Source organism: Vespa crabro, chromosome 8 (genome assembly GCF_910589235.1).
Source record: "Vespa crabro chromosome 8, iyVesCrab1.2, whole genome shotgun sequence".
Lineage (NCBI taxonomy): Eukaryota > Metazoa > Arthropoda > Insecta > Hymenoptera > Vespidae > Vespa > Vespa crabro.
Window position 1 is genome coordinate 4,854,208 of NC_060962.1, and position 17,955 is coordinate 4,872,162.

Here is a 17,955-nt window from a genome sequence, read left to right on the forward strand (position 1 = left end):
GCATTTCTATAAGTATTTTACATTTTGTACCTTTTTTTTCATTGCCTTTGTACCTAACATATTTGCTTGTGACACTTTTGCAGACAACCTGTACACATTGTATGAAATTTACTAATTTAATAACCTAAATTAATTGTACATGTACTCTGAAAAAAAATAACAAGTCTGTCTTATTCTCTTTAAATACTCAGTATACTATAATCAAACATAATAGTGTTACTTAATAGTTGTCCCTTGTGTTCTTTCTTTTTACTCTTGTCAGATCTCTTATGTCTTCTTGTCTATTAATATAATGTCTCTTTATATATTCTCAATACTTTATATATTAATTAAATAATAATCCTATATTATGTTCCTTGGATTATAATAAATCTTGTGAAAAAGAAATAAGTTTCATAAACATAATAAGTATCGGTATTTTTTTATACCTTATAAAATATTATTTAGTTTTAATTGGGAACTACAGCTTCTTTCATTAACTTTAACTGAACTTATTTAACAGATTTTATTAAAAATTGTGTTTTACAAAAGCAGAAAAGTATTTGATGAATTTCGAACAATTTCAGTTCAAGATTGACTAATGAAAAAAAAGTAAACAAGATAAAAGCGTTGCTAAGAAAAAAATAAGAGATCCCCCCGGCCGGTCATATAGTGACTTATTTCAAAGTAGAGAGATCTCCCCATTTGGTTGGCTAAGTGTTAACTAGAGCATGTTTCACATACAAAAAGCAACGATTAGAGGCCTTGTGATATCTAACTACTATAGTGCATGTGTGTGTACAATGTTTTGTTAATATTATATTAAATATGTGTGATACAGTTTTTTTTTATATATATATATTTTTGTTTTGCTCTCATATCTGTAATCAATGTGCAAGTGCACAATAATCATAGATAATTAATAATTCAATAAATTTGGCCCTCTGTCTGCAGAGTAAAAATTGATTGTGTATCTAAAGATCTTTAGAGAGAACTTCCTTAAGAAGTAACATTCAGTCGAGGCCAGATTGTGACATCGCTTCTTAAGCTGTCCTTTAATATTTTCATCTAATTTTGTATAATAATAATAATATTGAGAAAGATAATTTTCACATTAGGTAGGTTGTTATATCAGTATTTTTCAAATACTATAGGCTAGATTATAATTTATCACATTGAAGATGTTTTGTGTATATTATTTCAATAGATTGTAAAATTTTTATTTTTGAACACATAAAACGTGAGGCAAAATGTTTGACGGTATATGCTATCCTGAAAGTATTTTCCACTCATAGATACATATACACCACAATCCGAATAATGCAAACACATTTTAGATACCCTGTAATAAGCTAAAGTGTCTGCCTTCAATCTAGCCTTGTCAAATATTACCATAGATATTGGAGATTAGTTTCTACAGTTCTATTTTCATAAATAGCTTGCACGCTATGAAACACCTATTGTCTTTGGGTTTTACAACTGACCAGAGATGAATAAAATAAATTTACATCTTGCATTGTCATTTAATACGTCATATATTCAAATATATACACATGTGGTAATTATATTTAACATATTTTTTTAATTTTCTTTCAAATGACCTCTAATTATGTCATAACATTTTTTTCAATTTTTAAACTGTAAACATATTTATATTATTATAATCTCTTAGTATATAGATTAATATGAAAAAAGAAAGTAAAAAAAGAACTTAAAGAGCCACATGTATACATAACTTTTCTTACAAATATTAAATGCACAAATTCATGAATTTCTCTAAGTAAACTATAAAACCCAAAAACAAATTCTAATTGGCAGTATAGTGTTGGACATTGCGCCCAGCGCAAAGTGCATAGCGAAATTGCTGCAGCAGATAAGGATTCGTATTCCTTACCATGATGAGAAAAGATCTTTTATCTTGTTTGAGATTCTTAGAGAGGTTACACGTACGTGGCCATAGTCCCGGTTGGAATGGACGGTGTTTCCTCTGGTCTGCCTTTTGGACCATATTGCCCAATAAATGATCCATCTTCTGTGAAAGGCCCTATAAACCATACATATAGAAAACATTATAAAATACTTTTATGTTTTAATTCTATTTAAAGTATCAATGAATATGTGTCTTAAAGTGAAAACCAAACAATTAATAAAAAAGCATATAATGCCAACGATGTAACATTACCTACCTTATACCAACGTTGCAAATGCTTGTGAATTAGGTTCTTGTTTACGATGCCGACCATATTGACCAATGAAAGATCCATCCTCGTTCATACCCTCTGTATTAAGTCAAGCAACAAAGCAAATAAAATGTATAATAAAAAGATAAGAAAAGTGTAATACATAAAAATAGCACGAAAGCTATACGGAAATTAATGCAATATTATATACATATATTATCTATTATCAAATGATATATAATTTTTTTCTTTTATAAATTGTGCATAAGCTGGCAAATACAATGAAGCTGAGAACATTTTTTTTGCAAATAAGACAATTTATATAGCAAAAATAAAAACGATAAACGAATAATATCATATATAGCATGCTTTGTTTTTCATTTTCTACAGTGAGAGTATGTTCTGTATATAAAAAATATTTGATTAAACAATTTATTGCGTCAAAACTAACCTTCTCCATATTCTGCCATAGAATCAGTGTCAGATTCTGGATGTTTTCCATCTTGATGAGATGACGAGGCCAACGACGCGCGGCCACCGGCAGATTTAGTATCTAAAGGTTGAGAATATTCATGGAAACCACCTTCGTCAGGATAATCTCCTCGTCCAGCAGCTAATTCACGTTCATGCACTGCATATTTTCCACCTCTATTTCGTTTAATTATGCAGACAATAATCAGAACAAATAGAAGGAAAGCTATTGCCAACATCATACCTACATAAATTATTAAGTATAATTAATATTTAATTATTAAGTAATTATTTTTATTAATGAATATCATAATATATGAATACATCAAATTTTTTTCTTCAAAGTATTACCTATGAACCACCCAGCTGTTGCAACGTTTTCTTTAGGTTGAATTATTGGCCCTTCACTGCTGGTTTCTACTTCTTGTGGTACACTTTCAGTAACATAATCTCCATCAACAGCAACTACAGACATAACATAGACTTCACCACTTGGAAGTCCACGTACCTATATAAAAAGATTTGATTAAATTTTGCTATTAAAATTTATAATTTTCAGAAGAAATTATATTATTTATTACTTACTTCAATCGTATTCGATTGAAATTCGGGATCCGTTTCAGAAGCAATTGTTTCACCTTTCAAATTATATTTTACAAAGAAATGACTACCAGGATTGCCATTTAAATTTGGTTGCCACGTAATCCTTACATTCGAATATCCATTTTCTTTTGGAATAGTATCCCATGTAAATTGAGGTACGTCTGGTCTTTGAGAAGTACGTGTTCTTTTTTCGATGAAATAACTATAAAAAAAGACATTTTTTATCTTACTGATAAATAATCTTCTTGATAAATAAATTCTATATTAACAAAACTTACTCATTTCCTTCACCAACTTTGGTTGTAGCTCGAATATGGACTCTATATTTTGTATCAGGCGCCAAAGCTGCTAATTTAGCACTAGTAGCTTCTGGATCTGATATATGTGGTTTCCTTTCTAATAATGTCTCTAATCTAGTTCCATTTACTACTCTATAATAAATTTTATATCCAGTTAAAACACCATTTGGTTCAGCAGGCTTTGACCAGACAAGAAAGAGTGCACTAGAGCCCATGGGAAAAGCTTCAAAACTAAGTACTGTTCCTGGAACACCTTCAGGTGTATCAAAACTTAATGTCTCAGATGGAGGTCCTGCATATCTACATATAAAAAAAGTGTTAACAAATGCATTTACCCAATTCCAAAGTTAAGAGATGATATGCTTGAATATTTAAGTTACCTTCCATTATAAGCAAGAATCCTGACAAAATTTTTACTATACGGAATGAATTTATTAACTAAAGCGCGTGTCATATTGCCACCTCTAATGTCAATTTCACGCATTCCTTTTTCACCTTCTTTTTCTGTCCAAGTTTGAATTTTATAACCTTTTAATTCGCCTCTCACTGATTCTTCAGGGACAGCATTCCATGATAGTAGTGCAGATGTACTAGATTTGACTTGAATCAAGGTAAAGTTTCCAGGAGCTTGTAGTGGTACTAAAATATATTACATATAATATAACTGAATATAAGTTATATTTTAACATAAAAGTTTCATCTTATGAGTATAGACAATACTCATTTATATATTCATTTTACATACCATCCTCTCCAGAATATCCATACACTTCCTTGACTTCAGCTTTACTTTCTCCTTTCTCATTAATTGCAATTACTTTAATTTTATATTTTTGATAAGTTGGTTGGTTATCTATTGTAAGAGTGTGTTGTTTCCAATTGTTTATGTCCTCTATAGTCCATTGTTCTTCTGGTCTATCTCTTTTATAATACACCCTGTACATAAATCTTGGAGCATTGTGTTCTATTTGTGGTAATATAGTCCAAGAAATTACAAGATTTTGAGGTGTAGTTCCATTACCCATAACATTATCTGGATTGCGGTAAGGAACATCTGACTGAGTTGTACAAACGTCACTATGTGATGAAGGTAAAGATTTTCCTGTTGAAATATTATGGATTAAAAGTTGTATGAATTAAAAATAGTATTCTTAAATAAAAATATATATATAAAATAGTATTCGTAAATCATACCTATTTTGTTCCATGCAAGTACACGAAATGTGTAATTAGCCCAAGGTGACATTGGTACATCATATGTTTGTTCTGTAGCAGGTACAAAATCTGCTGATGTTTCCCAAGTATCTGGTGTAAAACTTGTATTGTATTGAATAGTATATCGTAGAATTGGTGCTCTATTATCACCCATAGGAGTCCATTGTACAACCGCATTATCAGACATACAATTTACACCAATTAATTTTGGAGCATTAGGTACATCTTGAACTGTTAATGTTGCTTGTGCTCTTGTTTCATCCAATTCAGTACGAGCAACGCAAGTGTAAGTACCAGAGTCTAATTCTGTTGTCTTTGTGATCATTAACGAATAATCTGTACTTCGTACAAATCGTGGTTCCATTTCAAAATCAATAGGTTCGCCATTACTTAACCACTCTATCGTTAAAGTTAAGCTAGAATCAGTTACAGCATTGCATCTGAAAAATAAAAATAATATAATATAACATACAAGTAAATGTAATATATACATAATATTATTATTAATTTAATATAAATAAATATATACCTAAATGTGGCAGTAGAACCTGCTGCAACTTCATAATCTTCCGGTTCGTCTGTAATTCTTGTACGCTCTTTTACTACAAGATTTGCAAAGGCTTCTACTTCTCCAAACTTGTTAGATGCATGACAGACATAATTACCTGCATCTAAGAATATTATATTTTCTATTTCTAAATCACCTGAATCCAAAATTCTGTATCTTCCTCCTGTTAATTCTTGACCATTCCTGGCCCACTTAACTACTGGTTTTGGTGCACCAAATACACGACAAGTAATTCGAACTGTTTTACCTTCTACTGTTGCTTTGTCATTTGGAGGTTGAGTAATTTCAGGTTCTAAGGCCAAGACATTAACATATACGTCTTTGTAAACGTATCCTAAAGAATTAGTGGCATTGCATCCATAATTTCCTGTGTCTTTCTTTTTTAACTTTTCTATAATGATAGAATTTGCTGTAACTTTTCTTCTATCATTAGCTGGTGCCTCTGATATTGGTTTTCCATTGTGAATCCATTTGATTTCTGGTTCAGGCACACCACTTGCCTCGCATCTAAATTCAACAGTTTCATCCTCTGCTGCATTTATAATCTCTGGTTCTACTGTGAAATATGGAACCGCCATTACTTGTAAACTTATAGAATATGAATTTGCATCTCCAACACCATTAGATGCTTCACAACTGTATGTTCCTTCATCTTCAAAATTTACATGCTTTATAATTAATGATTTCCCATAATTTCCTTGTATAATTCTATCATTTGATTGTATTAATTTTCCATTTTTACTCCAAACAGTTTGTGGTAAAGGAGTACCACCATATATACAATATAATTCAATTTTTTTACCACGTAGAGCAACTTCATTTTTTCTACTAACATACTGTTTAACAGGTTCATGTTTATTCTGATTAGAAGATGCTCCACTCGAAATAACATTTAACAAAACTTTACTGCCTAATTTATATTCATTTCGAAATACAGACGTTGCTGCGCACACATAATAGAAATCATCAGAGGCGTCATTCCTTGTAACATTGCTAAACCAAAGATTTCCTTCAGGATCTAACGTCATGCGTGAATTATTAATTGATTTAATTGCACCAGCTGTATCTTGAATTAGCCAGTATACATTTGGTTTTGGCCACCCATCTGGTGGTTGGCAGGTTAGTTTAAATGGTTCTCCTTCATAAGCATTTAAACTTATTGGAGTTTGATCTTTAAATGCATTAAGTTCTGCTTTACGAACGAAAACGGAGTTTGATGTAGCTATTCCCCATTCGTTTTCTGCAAAACATTGGTACTGTCCTAAATCTTCATCACGAGGTCTTGCTATGACTAAAGTGCCTCTTCCTGGTTGTTGAGAAATACGGTCATCATATGCTGGCCATTCAAAATTTTTTCCATTTTTAACCCACCGATATCTAAATTATTATCATTATTATTATTAACATTAATATACTTAATTTGTTATAAACATCAATTTTTTATTTTTATTACATATACAAATTAAACAATTATTTAGAAATTTACATTGTAATAATTAAAATATATATATTATACTATTAAATGAGAAAATTTCTTTTCCTATATATCCATCATTATTATAAATTTTATTATATGTAATATTTAACTAGATTCATTTCTTTTTAAATATACATAGATAAAATAAATAAAATTTATTCATCATATTAAAATTATTTTACTCCTAAAATCTAAGTAAATTGATTAAACTAAATATGACTCAGCTTTTACTAGAAGTAAAGTATCTATCAGTACTGGTAACTTTATACCCCTTTAGGATATGAGGTCATACTAGTAATTAAGACCAGTTACTCTGGCTTCTTAGTACAGTAGAAACTGTAGCTTTAGTTAAAATAAGATAAAATTTTATGAATGAATTTATATATAAATATAATTTTTTATTTAAGCTTATATTAGAACAAAAAATTAAACTCACTTTGGTGCAGGTTCTCCTTCCGCTTCGCATTCAATCAGGAAGGGTTTATCATTATTATTGACCTTAGCTTGAGCTACTTGAAAAAGTTGTTCATCCGTAGGAGGCTGCTTGGATATCCGTGGTGGAGACTGAACTGATGAATCATATAAAATTTGCATTATTAAAAATAATAATATCAACATGTTATACATTATAAACACGATATCCTAATGAAAATATAACAATGTACATTGGATATAAAAATATTATGTGATATAGCATGATGGAATGTAATAAGTATGTGTTGTCATAAGGATTCTTATTTGTATAATTTTACTACATTATATAAAATCTGTGTTATATATATGAAATTTTGATATTGAACTAAATGTAAAATTAAGGATGGACTGATACAACACAATAAATTTTTAAATATAATATATATTGTATAACCAAATAAATATATAAATAAATAAAATATACAAATAAGATTTATATTCATAATGTACTTTGCTATATACAATATTTAATAATACAGATCAGATCTACAGGAATAACATTTGTACCATATATATGAGAACAGACAAATGATAAATGATTTTTATAGTTGTGATTCTATAAAAGAAGTTCTTTTTATGCTTCATAATTACATAGCAAAATTTTTCTAAATGCAATTAGCATAAAAAATGATAATGAAGCAAAGAAATATGATTATTAAACATTATCATCCTTTATAGGATGTACACTTAAATTGATAAAAAATATTATGTATGAATATGTGTGCAATGTTACATTTAAAGACACAATTATAATTAAAATTCTTAATATGTTTCAATTTTTAATGTGAAATATTAGATTTTATAGCACAATAAGAATTTACACATAGCAAATTTTTACGATTTTTCACCTTCTAAGATATCCGGGATACGAACTATAAATTAAAAATCAAATATATATATATTAAAAAACTGAATTGAATTTTTATCAAACACAAGGAAAGTAACGATTCGCAATATTATACTCACTTATTGCTGATGACTGTAATACGAGTGTTGAGATAATAAATATAGCAAATCTCATCATGATAGATTATATTTCGTCTTATATTTCGTATCTAAACAAAGTAAAAATATTTGCTATTAAGAAATGTTCCTAAAAATAAAATTCACAGATAAGAATAATTGTTTTATAGTAACATTAATCATTTCTAATCCTTTAAGGATTTAATTACAAAATTGTTGGAAATAATTGTCCCAATTTTCTTTTAAAGAATTAATGCAAAATAGATTCATTGAAGATTTCTAGAAATCCGGAAACGATGAGCGAATCTTTGTATGAAATCGTGTACATTTGAATAAGCGTAGGGGTTGTTCTGTCGATTAAAGTCACTATTCTGAAGTAGATCGTATCCACGGAGATGTAGAAACTTCAAAAAATACACTAAAGAAATAAATCCCGATCTCGATTATGACGCGAAGACTGGGCGTACTCCACGAGCGTGAGGAAACTATAAAAGGTAATTAGGAACGTCTCTCTACATGTGTCACAATTATTTGGCTAAGCTATTTTGTAGATATCGTATGAAGGGAAAAATAGAGCACGGAGAATCGATCCATACTCTGTAGATACACATACATGTTGCGAAAGTTTAAAATGAGGATTTTCTAGCGCAATATTTTATTCTATAAAAAGAAATGCATTCATCGAATGGAAAGAATTTCTGGGATGATCTCACCGAACTCGACGTCCTTCGAAATTATAAGATCGTAGAAAAATCATCGAGAAAGTATCGACGATCGAAAACTCAAGTTCGACGCATTTTGTATTTCCACCTTTTTGCCCTGTATTTTTTTTTCCTTATATAAAAAAAAATGATCGATCGGATTTCTCATTGTCACGAAAGAACTCCCGTTGGGAATCAGAAGGATAAAAAAGGAAAGAAAAACACGAGCCTGTGTAGACAAACGGGCACACCCGCGATGCTGTAAGCTCACCATCGATCGTCGATGCTGCCTACCGTTCGTTCGTATTCTTTCTTATGTTAAACGGCCAACACCCACACGTTGTTAAATCAAAAATATAAACAAAAGTGATCTAAATAATTTTTCTAGATAAATTAAACTCACCTATCCTAACGTTACGTCGATTTTTAGTGCACAAAAATCCCTGTCATTACTACGGCATTATCGAAAACAAACGACTCGCACACTGAACGTACCGTACGGTACCGTACCACTGTACGTGTGCACGTTACACGCACACTAAGAGTCTCTCCCCACTTCTCTTTTTCTACCGCATATACACAACTACTGAACTATGAAATACTATTTCACGCTGATGCGTTTACAGCTTGCGCATGCGCAAAATATTCCCTTTGCTCTCCTTCTATTTCTAAAGGTGGAGCACTCTGAAGTTAGCCAAAATATAATACGCGGAATTTTGAAAATTGCGCGCACAAAAGTGAGATATTTTAAACGTTATAATATGGGTACATATTTGGATCAATTTAAAAAGATTACGTTTCGATGCAATTTTTGAAAATTTTCCATTATTCGTTGCTTTATGGTCACGTTTATAAACGTGATCATATTTGGTTGTAACGGATGGTGAACGCATAATACAACTTGCGACGAGAGTCGCTTACAAATTATCACGTTTGTTTTTTCAGTCGTGAAGTTTAGATGATAGATAACAATCGTATTGATATTAAATTCGTTGCAACGGATTAAACTAATGTTTAAGGTTAGGCTTATATAAGATATTAAAATAAATATTTGAAGAGAATAAAATTCGTGGGAGGATATTAAGGAACAAAGGTTTGTTCAATCGAATATAATTATTGGTATATATTTTACATGATTTAAATGAGGAGAATTATGTACAACTTAGATAAAATACATTTATATTCTTCTCCAAGTCTATTTAAAAATAATAATTTCTTTAAAATGCTATCTAGAATAAAGGCAGTTTGGCAAAATTTTCGAAAAGATCAGGTTTGTTGTATTTATCATTGACAATATAGTTTCAAATTTAGAATAATTCATATAAAACTAACATTGTAAATATCTTGAATAATTACAATAAATCAATTTAATTACCATTAATATATAATTAAAATTTTTCTGATATTGTAATTGCATCCAATTATAAATATGACAATGTACATATTTTTTTAATCGTTATTATTACGATTAAATAATAATTTCTATATTTTTTATTATGTGTATATATATATATATATATATATATATATATATATATATACACATACACAGATACAATAATATATATACATACATACATGTGTGTGTGTGTGTAAAAAAATTATATAACCTTTGCACATAATTGTGGAGTCAAGTGGAAAAAGCATTTAACGGTAAAATACGCATATATTATGTATGACAAATTGTTTTCATTTAATTAGAATTCTTCTATCTATATATCTTTTCATTTTTGTTACACAAGAAAAAATATATATATATATAATCTCAGTTTTAAATCGTATTTCTCAAAAGATATTTATCTTGCTTATTGCTATCATTACCACACATATTTATATAAATTAAAATACATATATAATCACTATTGGATATGCAATACACTAAATATTTTTGCAAACATTTTTTTGGTTTTAAATTAATACATTATTATACAATTTATAAATAAAAAAATTTGTTTAAAAATTAAAAATTTATGCTATAGGATACTTTTCTGGATCAATTTCATTAATGTGTCGTAAAAAAAATGTGACTTTCACTTGTTCAACATGACGACAAAGTTTCATGGCTAAGCTTGTTCGTAATTTCATATGTTGCGTGAGAGATGGTAAGTTTAATAATAAAAAGGCGAGACCATCGATTTCCTGAAAGACGAGAACAAAAAATCATATTATTATTTGTTATTAAGAAGTTCGTTTTTTTGAATTTTGTATGTGACGTAATCAAGTATGACTCACTTCTTGTTTAACACGATAAGCGATGTCTTTACAATCATTTGTCTTTTTAAGATATCGAAATACGTCATCAACGGTCCAAAATAAAGGATTTGAATCAAGTTTACGTGTTTTCGGTCGTCTTTGTTTTTTTTGCATTCTTACATATTCTGCATCTGCTTCAGAGCAATCGGACTCTATACTTGTGTCCCAATCACGTTCCCTTTTACTTCCTCTAGTGGTTGTTACATTTTGACTAAACCTTGTAAAATGATGTTTAGTATTCAAACTATTAGGACTTCCTGCTCGATTATCTTTCATTTTTCTATCGTTAAACGAACTTCCAGAGTCCTCTGAAGCATTACTTGACGGAGGTTCAGTCTTAAAATCATCTGATTTATCTGATTTTTCTAAACCTTTTTGTATCATAATATCTATTTCTGAAAGAGGTTGTCTACCATCAAATGTTTCTTCAAGACCATCTGACATATGTTTTGCTAAATCCAACGGCATAAAAGGCATTTCATCTTCGTATTCATAGTTAATTCTTTTGTCTCTATTGCTCCATCTCCCACGCCTTCTTCTACGTCTACCACCCCATGCCCTTGGTTTTTGTACCATTATACTCGTATAACCTTTTGGTTTGCCTCGTTTTCCAGTTCCCACTGATGCTGCTGAAATTAAAAATTATTAAAGTTAAATAATGAAAAATACAAAACATGTGGATTTGTTATACTTACTGAATTTTGTTTTTGATGTTTTATGACATTTGTCCGGACATTCATTTTCTAATACATGCAAGGGTCCAAATAAATTAGGACACACCATCAATTTTTTACAAATATTTCTACAAAAGTCTGCTACCATGTCTCCAGAAGTAACAACAGCAACACTTGCACGATACGTATTATTTTTGTGTTTTGCTTTTAAAACTTCCAAACGATATCCAGGGTCTGGCTTTGAATCACACTGTAATACCTTCAAAATTCTGGCACTTCTATATCCAACAGACACTATCATGGATAAAACTTCTCTCATTACTAAGACTACGGGACCAGGTCCTACAGCCTTTGGTAAAGTAGCTAATTTTCCTTTTGATATCATTGGACCAGTAAAACAACGATAATTAAAATATATTTTTGGACACCACAACGAGGAACGTGGTTCTGAAATTGGTATGTCAAGTACATTATTTTTCTTTTCTTCTTTTACAGGTGTTTGTACTTTTTTACAAATTTCAATGTAGTCTTTTGGTGGTTTTAATGGATAATGATTTGATTCACACCATCCAACAGGAAATATCTCTAAGGAACGCATATGAACTATATGTTCTGGTTTGTTATCTTCATAATTATCTAATTTTATCCATAATAAATTCATAACAATTTTAGTAATATGAGCAGCACAGATAATGTTCTCATATTCTGGATCAACAGCTTCTAAACGCATGCCACATTCAAAACCTGCATCTGCTGCATTTTTTCTCTCATAAAATAAATTTTCTTCGGCTTTTATACTTCCTGTTTTCTTCAAGTATTCATCCCAATCAAACTCATCAGTAGTGGAAATCCAGCCTTCTGGATGTGTAATTCTATGAAAAATATAAATATAAAAAATTTATTAATATCACATTTTTAATAAAATATTATGAATAATAAATATCGTGTATACCTCAAACATAATACTTACTTGATATTATGTTTTTTTGACCAGCCAATTGGAAATATGTATGGATGTTCTGCTGTACAAAGCCATGTATTTTTTTCAGATTGATTATATAAGCAAGAGTCAATATCAGTACCTTTTACATTTTCATCATATTTATCAATATGGACTAGAAAGTATATGTCATCAAATACTTTAATAATAGTAGCAGGACATATTTTTGTCTGATTTATTGGATTCAATGCCTCCAATTTCATTCCAACTTTAAAATTATGTTTAGGATGGTCAACTTCATTTTTAAATAATTCTACTGGTATATCACAATTTTTTGGTTTTGATTCAAGTAAATCTTTCCATTCTTCATAAGTATGCATATCTACTATAGAACTAGGTGGTTCTAAAAACCAAGTTGAATCTGATTTACATGCAAATCCATATTGATGTAGATGTTCTGATGTACAAAACATCCAGAAGTCCTTAAACGACGAACCAGGTGTATCATACCTTAATAAAAGACGGCCTCCAACATTTTCTATAATCTGAAAACAAATTTATTCATAAAATAATAATTAAAATACAATGTGACATTTTTAAAAAATACTATGAAATTACAGTTAGATTATAATTTGGTACAATGTAATAATTCTTACCGTAGCTACCCATAATTTATAAGGATGTAAAACATCGCTTACTTCAACTTTCATTCCTTGTTTAATTTTTTCTGTCATGCTAAGACCATCCTATGAAAAGAGATATATTTGTTAATAACAATTGTAATAAAATTAGAATAATATTGTAAACAATTACAAGTATGAAGAGGAAAATTAAAATTTACCCCAGTTAACATTCCTGGTGGTACAGTACGTGCAGTTGTTAAAAAATGAGATAATTTTTCAATGCAATCTGGTGATCTTTGAAGTACAACATCAGGAGGCTCTAATTTTTTATTATTTGCTGTACACCATCCAAGTTCATGAGCAGCTTCTTTAGTAAGATTAAACCAAAATTCTAACGTCCTCTCATCTCCACCAAAGTAACGTAATCTTAGTAGTGGTCCACAAGCCATAACAATCGAAGCTATCCAATAAGTAATATCAGATTCATTTATTGTTTTTCCTATTGGTACCTCTAAAGCCATTCCTATTTCAATCCCACTTTGTAATGTTAATTCTACATGTGGAAACATAATTTGTGGAACCTCAACACTTTCAGTAGCATCAAGGTAATCTTGCCAAAAAAATCCATTTTCTGTAACAATAATTTGAGATAATTAAAAATATAATAAAAATAAATAATATTATATTGAAAAATTATTTTTTCTTTTATATTATTTAAATATATCATCTTTTAATTTCTAATCACATTGACATGTATATTTATTTATAATTACTATAATTAAAAATATTTTTTATAAAATAAAATTTGTATTAAAAGACCATTATAATGGAAAAAAAAAACAAAAAAAAAACAAAAAAAAACAAAAAAAAAAAAAAAAAAAAAAATAAATAAAGAAATAAAAAAAAAAAATAATTTACAATTTTTATACGATTATTTATTTTCTCGTTATAATATTTGTATATATTCGATAAACGCATATATAGATAGATATCGATTGTAACCGTATATATAAATATGTAAATTTTAGAGATAATAAATTCATGATTATATATACGATTAAGTTTAGAAAATGAAGTTCGAAAGGTGATATTTTCACGTTCGTAAATATATCAACGGGACTTGAACAACAAGTTTATTTATAAAATCCATTATAATATCTGTTTATCTAAAAATCATACATTTGTGTTTGTTAAAAGCAATAGTTTTTTTTTTACGATAGAAAAGTAAAATATTCCGTAAAACTTAAGGTTACCAAACAACATCTAGCGCGGTTTTGTTACGATCTAAATCACACAACGTTATATAATTATAAAATACGATATATTGCAACTAAGATAAATTAATAATAATCTGTGAGAGAACGTTAAAAGAAGGAAAGAAAGAGAAAAACAAATAAAAAAAAAAAAAAAAAAAAAAAGAAAACAAACAAAACAACTTACCACCTTCTTGATTTTTTTCTTGAGTCCGATTCTCGCACGATTCCATGTTTTCTCGCGTTATTATATTAAGAGAGATAGAGCCTGCACATCATACATCAAAATCAATTTTTTTTATTTAGAACAAGCATCGAAATCATTTACATTATATGTATTATTTAACGCGATTCATTTGGAGAAATTTATTTTAAATTAAATACAATGAAAGTTTATCAATACTTACAAACATTAGTACCTAAGTAATCCCTTTTTTCGAAATCTTTATCGAATTTATTTCAACGAAAAATACTATCGTCGCTCGTAACAGTCCGCCGTTCTACGCTTGCCCCGCCGTACATATGTATCGTCGCTCTCTTTCTCCTATCTCACTCTATCACATTATCTATCTCTCTCTTTCTCTCTCTCTCTTTCTTACTCGCACTATCTTTCTTTCGCTTCTCTTGTCTCGAATTTCGTTCTTTTTCTTTTTCCTTTGTCTTTATTCTAAACTTAATAATATATTTAACAAACTTTACTTATCAAGCAACGAACTAGTAATGCGTGAAGAACGAGTAAAATTTCGAATTTATTTCAATGTTCTCCCTGCCCCTATCCTTCTCTCCCCTGCCCCATACCCTTCACTCCCACCACTTACTCTCTCTCTCTCATTCTCTCTCTAGTTTTATTATTCCAACTCCCTTTTCTGACCTCACATTCGTTATTCTTTTTCCCTTTTTCCCGTTATATATAAATGTATGTGTGTGTATATATATATATATACATATATATATATTTGTCTATGTACCGTTACCTGAATGAACCTTGCAATTATGTACAATATAAAAGGTACATACTTTAAATGTTTTATTACCATCCATATATCCTTCAGGTATAGAACAAAATTTATGGAAGAATAATTTGGAAGGTTCTGAGGTAAATATGCCTCGGTCTTTACTGCGATTGGCGAGCGTGATCGTTAGCGCGAATCCAGACGTGTATGTAAGTAAAAATTTAATGCAAGAGTGAAATCATATATGTGTATTTATTCTTCTCATTCGTAAGCCTTATGCGCACCATCTAGCGAAATGTTCTTTCTTTTCTTTTAAAGGATAACTTTCTATTATTTCTATCTATATTATAATAATTATTTCAATGACTTTTTAAGTTAAAGATATCAATTTGAAGTAACAAACGATCGGTGTATCAAACTGTATAGACGATTTTCATACAGAAAGACCAACGTTCTTAATAAAAAATTTAACTGAATATATTCGACTAAATTCAGATTACAAACATAAAACAATCACATCAAATGATTTCTTCGTAGATGAATTTTGAATGAAGTTGTACTTCATTTATACGACGATAGACATAACCAAATATATATCTTAGAAATGAAATATTGATTGTATCAACTTTTTTAAAGTATGTACATATTAACAATTTTATCCCGTCCACACTGATTAGCAGACGATACTCTTTAAGCGCACTCTTCAATATTCTTTTTTTCAAATGGTTAAGCTAGGTAAAACTAGCGGTCTCATTTGAAATCTTGTGTTTGTATGATACACATCTTTTGGATTAGATTTTTTTTTAACAACGAAAACGATCATGTTTCTTCTAATATTGTCAAGAAGATTTAATGTTCATAGACGACCTATAATGATATATGATACTTCGCAAAGGTGTAATTCTCTAACCAACCTAAATACATTACATAACCTCAAAGGATTGTTTTGTTTCATGTCAAATAATGTATTTGCATCACGTTTAAATTTACCACTTTCTGATAATAGTATTAAAAAGTATTTAGATTATCTTTCTGATACTTATCAAAGTAATCAATGGAAGGAAAATAATTTTGTAAAAATGATTGATATAAAATCTGTGGCAGGCACGTTGGAAGATCGTATTAATATTAAGGAAAATGTAAAATACTTGGAAGATCTTGGTAAATAATAGCCCACTTTTTAATATAAAGTTATAATTTGATATTTATTTATTTATTTTTTTACTTATTTCTGATGTTGTCATACAGAGTTAATATAGATAATCGTTCAAAACTTATTTTTTAGGTAAAGAAGACGAGGAAATGAAACGATTAGCCCAGGAAGAAGAAGTAATATATAAAAAACAGTTGGACGATGTGGATGAAAAGTTATTGAATATAATTCTGTATGATCTCGATAAAGAAAATTATAACAATATCATTCTTGAAATATCAGCTGGTGTTGGAGGTCAAGAGGCTATGCTTTTTGTTGAAGATCTTTATAAAATGTATTTAGGATATGCAGATTATTTAGGAATAGAACATGAATTATTGGAGCTGGATAAAAGTGAAAATGGTATAAGGCATACTAGTATTTTACTTAAAGGTAATTTAGCTTTTAAAAAATTTAGATATGAAGGAGGCGTTCATAGAGTACAAAGAATACCAAAAACTGAAAAATCTGGTCGTATGCATACCAGTACAGTATCAGTTGCTGTTTTACCAGAACCCACAGATATTGAAACTAATTTAAATCATAAGGATTTGAAGATAGAAACAATGCGATCATCAGGTGCTGGTGGTCAACATGTAAATACAACTGATTCTGCTGTGAGAATAACTCATTGCCCAACTGGAATAACAGTATGTTGTGAAACGCAAAGATCACAAATAAAAAATAAAGAAATAGCACTCTTGAAGCTAAAAACTATTTTATATCAACAAGAATTGAATAAACAAATTGGGATTGTTAGTGAAATGCGTAAAAAGCAAATGGGCTTAGGATTCAGGAATGAAAAGATAAGAACATATAATTATAATCAAGATCGTATCACGGATCACAGATTAGAAAATGGAACGATGCATAATTTAAAATCGTTTATGACAGGAGGCGAAGAATTGGAAGAACTTGAAGGTATATTGCATAGTAATATACAAATGAAAATTTTAGTCGAGATGATAAATAAATTAGAGTCCAAAACAAAATAATATTTCATTTCTTCATAAAATTTATTTCTTCTTTTTTTTGACAAAATTTTATGTCATGTATATAAGTGTTAAATTGTATATAGTTTAATCCAATAAATTATACAATATTTAGGTAACATTTATATTTTGTTATATAGGATTC

The 17,955-nt window shown here is 29.2% G+C and overlaps 3 protein-coding genes across 12 annotated transcripts; 1 reads left to right on the forward strand and 2 right to left on the reverse strand.

Moving 5' to 3' along the window:
* Positions 1 to 239: 239 nt before the first annotated feature.
* On the reverse strand, positions 240 to 9,496 carry LOC124425962 (neuroglian). Of its 5 annotated transcripts, XM_046967098.1 has the most exons (14): positions 9,334 to 9,495; positions 8,233 to 8,321; positions 8,115 to 8,138; positions 7,229 to 7,361; positions 5,277 to 6,692; positions 4,727 to 5,187; positions 4,278 to 4,634; positions 3,913 to 4,171; positions 3,512 to 3,832; positions 3,216 to 3,435; positions 2,982 to 3,138; positions 2,611 to 2,874; positions 2,166 to 2,258; positions 240 to 2,023 (listed from the first exon to the last, which is right to left on the reverse strand). In XM_046967098.1, exons 2-13 carry the CDS (start codon positions 8,288 to 8,290, stop codon positions 2,167 to 2,169), a joined length of 3,762 nt encoding a protein of 1,253 aa, XP_046823054.1. In that variant the 5' UTR covers positions 8,291 to 8,321; positions 9,334 to 9,495; the 3' UTR covers positions 240 to 2,023; position 2,166. The 5 variants fall into 5 exon arrangements, with proteins under 5 accessions (XP_046823054.1, XP_046823052.1, XP_046823053.1 ...); XM_046967096.1 differs by lacking the exon at positions 2,166 to 2,258 and having other exon boundaries at positions 9,334 to 9,496; XM_046967097.1 differs by lacking the exons at positions 2,166 to 2,258; positions 9,334 to 9,495 and adding an exon at positions 8,943 to 9,302.
* Positions 9,497 to 10,459: 963 nt separating this feature from the next.
* LOC124426348 (scm-like with four MBT domains protein 1) lies at positions 10,460 to 15,835 on the reverse strand. Of its 5 annotated transcripts, none has more exons than XM_046967942.1 (8): positions 15,093 to 15,835; positions 14,864 to 14,941; positions 13,639 to 14,051; positions 13,454 to 13,543; positions 12,828 to 13,342; positions 11,879 to 12,729; positions 11,163 to 11,812; positions 10,460 to 11,069 (listed from the first exon to the last, which is right to left on the reverse strand). In XM_046967942.1, the coding sequence occupies exons 2-8, from the start codon at positions 14,904 to 14,906 to the stop codon at positions 10,899 to 10,901; spliced, it is 2,733 nt and encodes a 910-aa protein (XP_046823898.1). In that variant the 5' UTR covers positions 14,907 to 14,941; positions 15,093 to 15,835; the 3' UTR covers positions 10,460 to 10,898. The 5 variants fall into 5 exon arrangements, with proteins under 5 accessions (XP_046823898.1, XP_046823896.1, XP_046823897.1 ...); XM_046967940.1 differs by having other exon boundaries at positions 15,081 to 15,835; XM_046967941.1 differs by having other exon boundaries at positions 11,163 to 11,809; positions 14,861 to 14,941; positions 15,081 to 15,835.
* Positions 15,836 to 15,868: 33 nt separating this feature from the next.
* Positions 15,869 to 17,929, forward strand: LOC124426350 (peptide chain release factor 1-like, mitochondrial). Of its 2 annotated transcripts, XM_046967944.1 has the most exons (3): positions 15,869 to 16,787; positions 16,912 to 17,113; positions 17,237 to 17,929. In XM_046967944.1, the coding sequence occupies exons 1-3, from the start codon at positions 16,448 to 16,450 to the stop codon at positions 17,811 to 17,813; spliced, it is 1,119 nt and encodes a 372-aa protein (XP_046823900.1). In that variant the 5' UTR covers positions 15,869 to 16,447; the 3' UTR covers positions 17,814 to 17,929. The 2 variants fall into 2 exon arrangements, with proteins under 2 accessions (XP_046823900.1, XP_046823899.1); XM_046967943.1 differs by having other exon boundaries at positions 15,871 to 16,787; positions 16,912 to 17,929.
* Positions 17,930 to 17,955: the final 26 nt, after the last annotated feature.

Bases quoted from the DNA above. Each gene is read 5' to 3' on its own strand.
- LOC124425962 (XM_046967096.1), bottom strand. From the start codon at position 8,290: ATGATGAGATTTGCTATATTTATTATCTCAACACTCGTATTACAGTCA. The intron at 8,139-8,232 runs GTGAGTATAATA...TTTAATTTATAG, and splicing joins ATTACAGTCATCAGCAATAA to TTCGTATCCCGGATATCTTA. The intron at 3,436-3,511 runs GTAAGTTTTGTT...CTTTTTTTATAG, and splicing joins AAAGTTGGTGAAGGAAATGA to TTATTTCATCGAAAAAAGAA.
- LOC124426348 (XM_046967939.1), bottom strand. From the start codon at position 14,906: ATGGAATCGTGCGAGAATCGGACTCAAGAAAAAAATCAAGAAGGTG. The intron at 12,730-12,827 runs GTAAGTATTATG...TATTTTTCATAG, and splicing joins TCAAAAAAACATAATATCAA to AATTACACATCCAGAAGGCT. The intron at 11,070-11,162 runs GTGAGTCATACT...CTCGTCTTTCAG, and splicing joins CTTATCGTGTTAAACAAGAA to GAAATCGATGGTCTCGCCTT.
- LOC124426350 (XM_046967943.1), top strand. From the start codon at position 16,448: ATGTTTCTTCTAATATTGTCAAGAAGATTTAATGTTCATAGACGACCT. The intron at 16,788-16,911 runs GTAAATAATAGC...CTTATTTTTTAG, and splicing joins AAAATACTTGGAAGATCTTG to GTAAAGAAGACGAGGAAATG.